Genomic DNA, 11,854 nt, shown 5'->3' with positions numbered 1-11,854 from the left:
AAAGGAACCAAGTGTGTCACAACCTGTAAAACCAGAATCTTCAAAAACTGGTAGGCACAGACAAACTTGGTTACCTAAGTCGGGTGACAATTCAGGGGGAGCAGTTGTTCTTGAAAACCATCAAGAGATCGAGCTCACGTTTCGTGATGCCAAGGGACGACCCAAGACCACTAAGGCTTGGGTCCCCATTCTCAACTGATGTGTTTAATTGACATGTGCAGGATGTTCTAGGAGGAACTATTAATAGTCATTGGATTGTTGATAGTGGAGCATCCAGGCACATGACTGGCGACTTACGGCTCCTGTATGACGTGAGAAATATTAGAGGAGGGTATGTTGCTTTTGCGGGTGATAAAGGTGGGTACATCACTGGAGAAGGAAGTATCTCCAATGGTATCGTGTGCTTTGATAAGATCAATTATGTGAAGCAAATTGATCACAATCTTCTGAGTGTGTCGCAAATCTGCGATAAAAAGTTCTCAGTGATTTTTGATGACGCTGGCTGCTATGTGCTGAAACCTGGATTCAAAATTCCACAAGAATGGATTCTCTTATCGGCTCCGAGAGTTAATGATCTTTATATTCTTGACATGAGCCAAGCGATTACTACATCTGCACAAGTCACTTGTTTTGTCTCAAAAGCCACGGAAAAGGAGTCTATATCTTGGCACAGAAGAATGGGACACATTCACTTGAGAAAAATGAACCATTTGGTGAAAAATAACCTTGTGAATGGTGTGCCTGTAAGAAGTTTTCATCTACAAGATATCTGTGTCTCGTGCCAAAAGGGGAAGCAAACAAAGAAGTCTCACCCTTTGAAGAAAATCAACACTGTCAGCATGCCTCTCGAACGTCTTCATATGGACCTTTTTGGACCTATGAAGCACAAGACAACGTTTGGTGATGCTTATTGTTTAGTAGTTACTGATGACTACTCTAGATTTTCTTGGGTATCTTTTATGGCACACAAGAGTGAAACTCCTGGCATCCTCAAGGATCTTCTTACAATGTTGGAGAATCTCTATACGTTGAAAGTAAAAAGGATCCGAAGCGACAATGGAACCGAATTCAAGAATCAAGTTATGGATGAGTTTTGTACTTCTAAAGGCATTCTTCATGAGTACAGTTCTCGTTATACTCCACAACAAAATGGTGTCGCTGAGAGGAAGAATCGAACTATTATTGAAACTGCAAGAACAATGTTAGTAGAGTCGGAACTCCCTATTCAATTTTGGGGGGAGGCTGTATCGGCTGCATGCTACACGTTAAACAGAGTTCTTACAGTAAAGAGACATGGCAAGACTTGCTTCGAACTCCTTCAGAAAAGGAAACCGGATCTTTCTTACCTTGAACCGTTTGGTGCTCCTTGTACTATGATTGAGCCGGATGGAAAGTTTGGTGCAAGAGCTATCGAGGGTTTCTTCCTTGGATATGCTACCCCGAATTTTCGTGTTTGGAATCTAGCTACCAAAAAGATTGAGCTATGGAGCGAAGTTAGGGTTCAAAGGTACACGAGTCCTGTTAGGGCTCCGGGTGATCCGTGGATGTTCGATTATGATGGCTATTTGACTCCTTCAATCTGCCAACCTTTGACGAAGAATCAGCAGCGGCTCGAATGTTGTTGGAAAGTGACAACGCTGCTGTCTCGCCATTGGTTAGACCTATTGTTGTTGACCCTCAAGCTTCTTCGTCAGTCAACAATATGGTTCAAAATGAGGTTTATGAAGATGCTGCTGATTATAATGACTCTTCTGAAGATGATGAATATCATGATGCAGCTGAAGGATCTTCAGCTCCAGCTGCTCCTGTTCAAGGTGCTTCTGTAGATACACCTCATACGCAGAATGTAGACACTGCTGAAGGGAATGCATCCACCTCTAACCACATTCCTGGTATGGAGTTGGTTGTTGATCTTAATCTTACCAATTTGGGTATCAATGCTCGTGTGCCAGATAATCCTGAAATGAGGATTCACGATACCCATCCCCAGCAGAATATAATAGGAGATGTCCATCGCGGTGTGCAGACGCGTAATCAGCTGAGAAACAACCGGAATGCTGGTTTGTATTCAGCTATAAGAGAATCTGGTCAACAAAATGACTGGTCCTTCGCGTGTTACGTGTCACAAGAAGAACCAAAGTCGTGGAAAGAAGCATTGAAAGATAGTGCTTGGGTTGAAGCCATGCAGGAAGAATTGCAGCAATTTCACAAGCTTGGTGTTTGGAAGCTTGTTGAAAAGCCTGAGAACTACAAGAAGATTGGCACTCGATGGGTCTTCAAATGCAAGAAAGACGACCGTGGAGTGGTTATTCAAAACAAAGCTCGTTTAGTCGTTCAAGGTTTTCGTCAGATAGAGGGGATCGACTACAACGAAGTCTATGCACCAGTTGCACGTCTGGAAGCTATTCGGATCTTTCTGGCTTATGCATCATTCAAAGGATTCAAAGTTTACCAGATGGACGTCAAAAGTGCATTTCTACATGGTGTGGTTGAAGAAGAGGTATATGTCGGACAGCCTCCTGGTTTTGAAGATCCTGTTCATCCCGATCGGGTTTGGTTGCTCAACAAAGCTCTCTATGGTCTTCATCAAGCGCCAAGAGCTTGGTATGCAACCTTATCTACATATCTGCTGGAGAACGGTTTTCGAAGAGGTCTTATCGATTGTACTCTCTTCATCAAAGAACAAGATGGAGATCTTCTTCTGGTACAGGTATATGTTGATGACATTATTTTTGGTTCTACTAATGATGTTTTGTGTAGGAATTTCGAGCGCATCATGCAGGATAAGTTCGAGATGAGTGCTATGGGGGAAATGAATTTCTTTTTGGGCCTACAAGTGCAACAAACGGAGTCTGGGATATTCATCCATCAGACTAAATATGTTGGAGACATCTTGAGCCGGTTCCAGATGTCCGATGCAACGCCCATTGGTACCCCATTGCCAACTAATCACGGAATAACTCCTGACTTGAAGGGTGAACCTGTTAGCCCTTCATACTATCGCGCGATGATCGGATCCCTTATGTACCTCACTGCATCAAGGCCAGATATAATGTACCCAACGTGCCTACTTGCCAGATATCAAGTTAATCCGAAGGCCTCACATCTTGCAGCTGTCAAAAGGATTTTTCGTTATTTGAAGGCTTACCCCGACACCGGTCTGTGGTATCCTAGGGATAATAACTTTGACTTGGTCGCATTCAGTGATTCTGATTTTGGCGGATGCAAAATCGACGGTAAATCCACAACGGCTGGATGTCAGTTCTTAGGAAATCGCCTAGTCACATGGCAGTGCAAGAAGCAGACGTGTGTCGCTACATCAACATGCGAAGCTGAATACATTGCTGCCTCAAGTTGTTGCTCACAAGTTCTTTGGATCCAACAACAATTGCGGGACTACGGTTTTGAATTCCTAACTACTCCTATTTACGTTGATAATTCTGCTGCTTTAGATATCACTAAAAATCCTGTGCAGCATTCAAAGACCAAACACATCGAAATCAAATATCACTTCATACGTGATTGCTTTGAGAAAAGGCTAATCGATGTTGTTAAGGTCCACACCGATGACCAACGTGCCGACTTATTTACCAAAGCTTTTGACAAATCTAGATTTGACTTCTTATTATTGGTAAATGGCATTAAGGTCAAGCAAGAGTAAACCAACATCGGAAAATCATTTTTGTAAATATCTTTGTGTGTTTTTAATTTTATCTTAGTTTATTGATTTTAGGGGGAGTAAATCCAAAAATCTGAAAATCCAAAAACATCGAAAAATTTCAAAAACACAAAAACAATAGAAAAACAAAAATGAGTTTCCTGGAGAGCAAAAGAGAAAATGATAGTACATCAGTGGTCTATCCAAACCTCTTTAAACCTTAAATGCAAAACGATAAACAGCTCTATATAAGATGTATCGGTAGGCTCACAATCATTTTAAAGTGTGCAGGGTGATATAAATCTTAATCGACTGAAGACCAGGTGGGAACCATTCATTGGCATATGGTCTTAGTACCGAAATTTCGTTTGATAGATTGCCGAGGTTCTGAGATATTCGGTCTTTATGCTGCTTATCATCTGGGTATCATGGTTGTATCTTTTACCGAAAAATAACGGGGACGCAAGTCTAGATCTTCCATAATACTATACATACGTGTACATATTACATATTGCATTCGACCTCAATAAGTGATAAACAATCACATGTCCAAAACAAATAAGTGATAAAAATATCACATTTATCCGGGTGTCAAGTTCGTCTCTCTGCTGTACGGAAGTACTGACCTGTTCACGGACTTGCACCTGTGCCCTCATGCATACGAAAATCAAGTTCCTCATCAATAAGTGATTATATCACAAAGGGCTTGTTTTCAATTCAAAATAAGTGAGTATCTCACATCTTATACGGTCAAACAGATGATAATCAGTATACTCACCGGTAAGATGAACTCTCGTGCATACCTTGATACGGGAATGTGTCGTGATGTGGATGAACACCGGTCGGTAAGTATAAATCATACCTTAACGTATCCCCTCGCCATGATTACATCTGATAAGTTGAGCTTAAGTGGACAACAATACCGATAATTGTTATAGGATGCTTATCTTAATGATAACTAACTGAACAACAAGAGTGTTTTGGCATGACCGTACACTGATATGATTCTCTTACCCTCGAAACTCGCAAAAAGAATGTCTGTATATATTTATTTACTGCTTAACTTTTATTGTTTTTCTTTTAAACAGTTTCGTCGTTTGGTGCATATCAGCACGACATTAGCGGTGATGTCGTTTGATAACACTCAAAGGATTTTAAATTGTTGTTTTTTTTTTAATTTCAAAAATACCAAAAAGATTTTAGGCGTGTTTTAATATAAACTTTATAAAAGCCAAAAAGATTTTCTTTCTACTTTATTTTCGATCGTACGATGTTGGAACTCGAGTCTTCGTTGCCTGAAACCTGAACGAAAACCGAACTGACTAAATCTTCATAAACGGTCGAAATTTGCAAGTTTTGAAAGTTAAGTCTAAAGTTGAGAAATTTTATTAAACTTTCAAACTGTCGGACGGTGTTTGATTGTGACATGGTCATTCGTGTGTCTTTTGGTTATACTAACTATTCCAAGCAGTTGTTCTCATTACGCGTTTAGATTTCTTGCATGTGCAGATTCTAAAGGCTAGGAGAACATGGTCGATGACAAGCTTTGGAATGAAGACACAACGTGAAGGCACTCAACTGATGAAGATGATCGAGTTGCCGCTGGCCATCATCAACACCACAAGGATCTCACTTCATAAAGATCAAGTCATTCACGAGCATAACTCAAGGGGGAGCTTATGTTAAGGGGGAGTTTGTCAACACACTTCCTACATGATACGGGTAGTTTGTTGATACACTCTCTGCTTTCAAGACGTGAAGACTTTGAAGATCCTCCGACATTGAAGACTTGAAAGGACATCAGAGTTTTGGGAACTCGAAGACCAAAGACCGTCGAAGTTCGAGACGAGTCTACAACTATAGAAGATAAAGACAAAGCTACAGCCAAGGGGGAGTTTGTTGGTGCACTTGTGTCTGTACTTTGTCTGTATTCGGTCTGTATGTAAACGATGTCCTAAGTTAGTCTGTAAGTTGACCAAGTCAACTATCCTCCTAGTTTGACTTGGCCAATATGTTGTAATGTAAAGTGTCTGAGTCGAAGGATAAGGGATCGAAGGATGATGTGGATCCTTCGATCCCCACGAAAGATATGCTTCGAATTGTTGGACCTCGAAGGATTATCCTTCGAGGTCATTGCTGATCATTCGAACATGTTGTCATCGATAGATGATCCTTCGGACCATCTATCGGATCCTTCGACCAAGACCTGCTGTGTATGGGTATATATACCCATGCAGTGTGTTGGTTTCAGTAGACACTAAGACAGAAAGACACAAGTGAGACACCAAGAGAGAGAACATCCGAGAGATAGAGAGGATACTCTGCTGAAAACACACACACATACACTTTGAGAGTTTGCAAACTGATTGTAAACATTGTGCTTGTAACCGGAAACTTTCTACGCATTAATACAAGTGGTGTTAATCGTTGAATCTTGTGTGTTCTTGTGTTTGTTCTTGCATCATCCCGGTTTGCTTGCTAGCTTGGATTCCGCACTCGCTAGTGAGTTTGTATAACAAGGTTTAGGTTTGTTCTCGATCCTCCGAGAAAAGGGACCTACAATTATTAAACCTCATGGACGATTTTGACAATTTACCTATTTATTCTTTTGTATTTTAGTTTTTTTAATTTTTTATCTTTAAATAAAAACACTAAATATAATATATACAAATACTATACATTTATATATACACACACTTTTTTTAATTTATTATTATTTTTTATTTAAAGGTAAAAAGGTAAAAAATAAGTATGTGTATATATAAATGTGTGGAATACGTGTATATATATACATTATATTTATAATTATATTTAATGTTTTTTATTTAAAGATAAAAAGAAAAATAAAAATTTTAAAAACTAAAATACAAAATAATAAATGGGTAAATTGCCAAAATCGTCCTTGGGGTTTGAGAATTACTAAAATCGTTCATGATAGTTAACGATACATTTTAACTAAGTGGTTTAGAGAAAATGACAACAAAAACAAAATGTCAGCGGTCTAGTTAAAAAAAAAAATCTTATACGGATGGAACAAGCAAAAGCGCTCAAACCCCAGGGATGATTTTAGCATTTTACTCTTACTTTTTCAAAACCGAGTTGTGAGTAATGATGTAAAAGTATTCGATACACAAACGTAATTGTTATCAAAGCTAGCTCACATTTTGTTTTGTTTTTTTATTACGGACAACGTACTGTTTTCGTTATTCTAATAATATAATGCACTGCTTTCTAAAATTCCAAATATATTGTTGCGACGTGCTTATTTTTATCTATATTTTGATAAAATATTTTCAAATTCGAACGAGTAATATAGAATTAACTTTTTTTTCGTTGTTTACCATGATCAACCGAACCGATGCCAGTATTGAAATCAATATTCATGGTTTCATTTATAAATTATGTTCAAAACAGGGTCATATTCGCAATGTACTATCTTTTTCAGTTTTTTTTTTTATCATAAACTATAGTAAGTATGGATGCCGTCCGTGATTACCCGAACTGATATTGTCCGAACAATATTGTTACATGTATTGTTTTTATCTCTTTCAGTTAACTCTTTAAGTTGCCATCAAGTGTTGAGTTTACACCTAATTAATAACTGTTTCGGGTGATAAGGGGGGAAAGTAGTTATAAATAAAAAGTCAAATTTGTAAAACCACTATGCTTGCAAACAGTATGCTGATCCTCTGTTTCCGCCATTGACGCGGATCCTCAAGCTTTCAACATCCTCTATAATATTCAAACTAAGATCAACTATCCACTTGTTGACGTTCATACTTACTATTTTTATTTTACTCTGTTCTCTTCATGAACCCATCTTTATGTCAACACACACGCTTAAAAACCATTACTCATGTGTTCACTCTATTTTTCTAATTCTAAAGTGTATAAAAATATCATAACTATTTTAACATTTTTTACATAAACCCCAAGTTATATACTTATATTAAATAATATTATTATTTGAAATCAATGATAATACGTAAAAACAGTACACATTACCCCACATACATTTGATAGCTTATTTATGAGTTTTCATGGAACCTAGATCCAGCTTTCCATCTTTGACCATTCTATCTACTACTACTACTACAATATATTTAAATATATATGTATCTATATCTATCTTCAAAATACATACACAGTTAAAGTGCATTCCAAATTCTCAAGCTTTGAATCATCAAAAAACGTGCACCCAGGGTTTGAAATTTGATTTCCAAAGGTCAAAATCAAACCATAATTTTTTGGCAATTTTTTTGGTCAATCTTTTACACAAGTAAAAAGAATTCAAAGACGTGTGTTAAATATTTTCCACAAGGGTTGTTATATATATAGCTGAGGGTTGAGATTTGTCATATTCATCATCAATTCACAAGCAGAAAAAAAAAACACAAAGAAACCTTCAACTCCATTGTTGTACAAGTTTATACAAAAGCAGAGCAAGTGGTTGCAAAAAATACTGAATTCTTGATTCAAGGTGAGTGTTATTGATATTCCTTTCTGGGTTTGATTCATATAGTTAAAAACTTAATTGGGTTTCTTTCTTTTTCAACTGGGTATGAAAAAAATGAAATCTTTATTGAAGGTTATGGGTGTTTTTACTTGTTTGATTCATGTGTGTTTTTGGTTTCCCTTTCTGGGTTTAATTCATCTTGTTAGTAATTAAATTGGGTTACTTTCTTTTTCAACTGGGTATTAAGATTTAGTGATAAAAATCGAATCTTTATTAAAGGTTATGTGTGTTTTTACGTGTTTATTTTGTGTTCATTTGAGTGGATTAGTGTTTAGTTTAATCTATGTTCAATTATTGCATGCTTAGACAAAAAATATCGTCACTTGTGACCTCACAGAATCAATTTTAATTAATAATATTAATTATTTATGATTTAATTATTTAATCAAAATCCCTAATTTAAGCTAATATGATGATGACATTGATTGTGCAGGGTATATATTAACTGGTATGGGTTTATCCTTGTCATTATTATCATCAGCCTGGAAAATAATCTTGCAACATGGCTTCTTAGATCTACCTCATGATCTCAATACCATAGAGAATCTATCAAGATCAGATAGTTTCAAGAAACCCGAATCCGAAACCGAAATTAGCTCAAAAACATCTGGTGATTTGGAAGTTTCGAGTCCAACAGTTAGAAGAAGGAATTCAATTAGTTTAAACAAGTGTGAACCATTAAGGATAATGCTTGAAACCAGTCTTTCTTTCAAGAACTTGGTCCAGGAGATTAGAAAACCTGAACCCCAAACCATGAACCCGAATCTTGAAACGGGCCAAGTGGGGTCGACAAATCTTCTTCCTGAGCCTGTTGTGTTCTTTTCACCTCGGCCCGTTAGTGAACTCAATGTTGCGGCTACTACAGTTCAGAAAATTTACAAGAGTTATCGGACACGAAGAAATTTAGCCGATTGCGCGGTTGTTGTTGAAGAATTATGGTTAGTTTAACTGTTTAAGCTTCAACTTGACCTATTTAGTTTACTTTAGAATTTTCATAATATATAAATTTTATCCTAAATTGTATATGATGCTTTGTAGGTGGAAGGCTTTGGATTTTGCGGCTTTGGATCGAAGCTCGGTTTCGTTTTTCAACGTAGAGAAGCATGAGACCGCGGTGTCCCGATGGGCTAGGGCTCGAACCCGGGCCGCTAAGGTCGGAAAGGGCTTGTCAAAGAATGAAAAGGCTCAAAAACTGGCCTTACAACATTGGCTTGAAGCTGTAAGCACCTTAAAAAAACTAAACTTTAAGGCTTGATTTTATGAATTTCAAGATTTCTTGAAATGTTTGTTAATAGTTTGGATTTTGTCTAATAATTTGTTAATGATTGTTTTTTTTTTTGGGACTTGTAGATTGACCCAAGACATCGGTATGGACACAACTTGCACATGTATTATGACCTATGGTTTGAAAGTGAAAGCAGCCAACCTTTTTTCTACTGGTAAGAACTTGTCGGCAAGATTTTTTTTTTTTTTTTTTTTTATCTTTAATCTTGATTTTAATCAAATTTTAATGTGTTTTGTTTATTGAAATACAAAGGTTGGACGTCGGAGATGGCAAAGAAGTAAACCTCGAAAAGTGTCCGAGGTCGAATCTACAACGTCAATGCATCAAATATCTAGGACCCGTAAGTTTAATTTGGTCTCATTTCATAGGGTTTTGTTAAACGTACACCTCCTTTGATTTTTACTTATCGTGCCCCTCTTCAAGTTGTCGAATCATTAAAAGACAAAAGGACGATGAAAAATCAAGGAGGGGTTACGCTTAGCAACCCCTTTCCATAAAATTAACGTTAAATCTCATAATTTTAATCATTGTATGTTGTATTCAACAGAACGAACGGGAATCATACGAAGTGATTGTCGAAAACGGGAAGCTTGTTTTCCGGCAAAGCGGTTTGCCTTTGGAGACCATTGAGGGTTCAAAATGGATCTTTGTTTTAAGCACCTCAAGGAACTTATACGTTGGCCAGAAAAAGAAAGGCCTTTTTCAACATTCAAGTTTTCTAGCCGGTGGCGCCACCACCGCGGCTGGACGACTAGTCGCCCATGGCGGAGTTCTCGAGGCTATATGGCCGTATAGTGGTCACTACCTCCCAACTGAAGAAAACTTTAGGGAATTCATTTGTTTCTTGGAAGAGAACCACGTTGATCTCACAAACGTAAAGGTAAAAAATATGTTCGAGTTTTATGCATTAAAGAGTTGTACATTTCGTAGTAGTTCCAATTCTTATTACAACTTTTAATGCAGAGATGTTCGGTTGACGATGATGACGTAAGTGTCGGCTTTTCGTTTAAGGTGGCTGAACCCGAATCGAAGCCTAAACCGCTTGTTATTCCACATCCAAGACCGGTTGACATTCTCCGTACACCTACTCATACAAGCCTAAACCGCTTGGCTAGCCGTTTATCATGCAAGTGGACATCGGGAACCGGTCCACGTATCGGGTGTGTTCGCGATTATCCAGCCGAGCTACAATTCCGAGCACTTGAACAGGTCAACTTATCTCCTCGTGTCGTGCCTACAAACTATGCGGCTTATGGTCCGATCCCGTCACCAAGACCTAGCCCAAAGGTTCGGCTCTCGCCTCGGCTTTCGTACATGGGACTCCCAAGCCCGAGGACTCCTGTGGCTACAAGTAGCTAAGCTAATCAAATAAAGGATGTTGATTCTATTCGTTAGTACACGTGACTTATTGGTTCATTTTTTTAATATGTTTGACATGCATTATCTTGTTATTATACCCAATTTTGATGGCTGCTTTTTTCGGCAATTGGGTTTTTTTTAAGCCGATTATTTCATCTCTTTGTAAAGAAAGTTGATAAATTTCTAATGAAGAAACAAAATTTCTTTGCTCATGTACAAGTTTATTATGCACGCCTAAAAGAAAAAAAGTGCTAAATAATGGCAAGAAGATTAACTAATTTTTCTGTAAGTCATGGCATATGTTAACATATATTCATGTGAAAACTATTTAACATATATAGTCATGGCATATGTTAACATGCGATGCAGGTGATTGACTCTAGTCAATTGAATATCTACTTCAAAGTTATGTTTAATGCGATAAAATAGATACATAATTAAGTTTAAGTTTATTAATACATGATTAAAGCTTGTGTAACGTATGTTTGTGAAACATTGTCAGACGTAAACAATGATACGTGACCATGTTATCGCATAAGTTATGAGTTATGACTATAATATTATCATACACATTACACACAAACTACACTCATGATTACTTACAACTAGTAAGGGTAGCTTTGTGTAACACGTCTCTTTTTGTATGGAATTAAATCAATTCATATAGAATAATGTAAAAAAGAAAACGACATTGAAAATATATTAGTTTATAAAACTTTAGGTTTTTATTAAAAATATGTTAAAACAAAGAAATTTAATATGAATCCTTAGATATTAGTTTCATCAAATTCAATTATTCTATGAGCTATATTGATAATAATATGGTTGCCTATAGAAAGTAAGAACTAAGGAGGAAATAATAATGATAGTTCTTTCATCCCAAGAGACATTGTGTAAGACCACCCGTAATCGGGCGTTTTTTGTCAAAAAAAAAAAAAAAAAAAACTGTCCAAACACGTCGGAACACGTCCGGGCCTCGGCGTTTTGTGGCGTTATTTGCGATAAAAAGGAGGTTGGCGTTTTGGAAAATGTTTGG

At 37.2% G+C, this 11,854-nt stretch overlaps 1 protein-coding gene across 1 annotated transcript; it reads left to right on the top strand.

Annotated features, from left to right (window-relative positions):
* Positions 1 to 7,773: 7,773 nt before the first annotated feature.
* Positions 7,774 to 10,973, top strand: LOC110865479 (IQ domain-containing protein IQM1). The gene is made up of 7 exons (XM_035974747.1): positions 7,774 to 8,139; positions 8,607 to 9,112; positions 9,213 to 9,393; positions 9,525 to 9,613; positions 9,712 to 9,799; positions 10,007 to 10,339; positions 10,423 to 10,973. Exons 2-7 carry the CDS (start codon positions 8,625 to 8,627, stop codon positions 10,816 to 10,818), a joined length of 1,575 nt encoding a protein of 524 aa, XP_035830640.1. The 5' UTR covers positions 7,774 to 8,139; positions 8,607 to 8,624; the 3' UTR covers positions 10,819 to 10,973.
* Positions 10,974 to 11,854: the final 881 nt, after the last annotated feature.

The sequence above is a fragment of the Helianthus annuus genome, chromosome 6 (genome assembly GCF_002127325.2).
Source record: "Helianthus annuus cultivar XRQ/B chromosome 6, HanXRQr2.0-SUNRISE, whole genome shotgun sequence".
Lineage (NCBI taxonomy): Eukaryota > Viridiplantae > Streptophyta > Magnoliopsida > Asterales > Asteraceae > Helianthus > Helianthus annuus.
The sequence above is the reverse complement of the archived record's forward strand: the minus strand, read 5'-3'. Positions and strand labels throughout refer to the sequence as shown.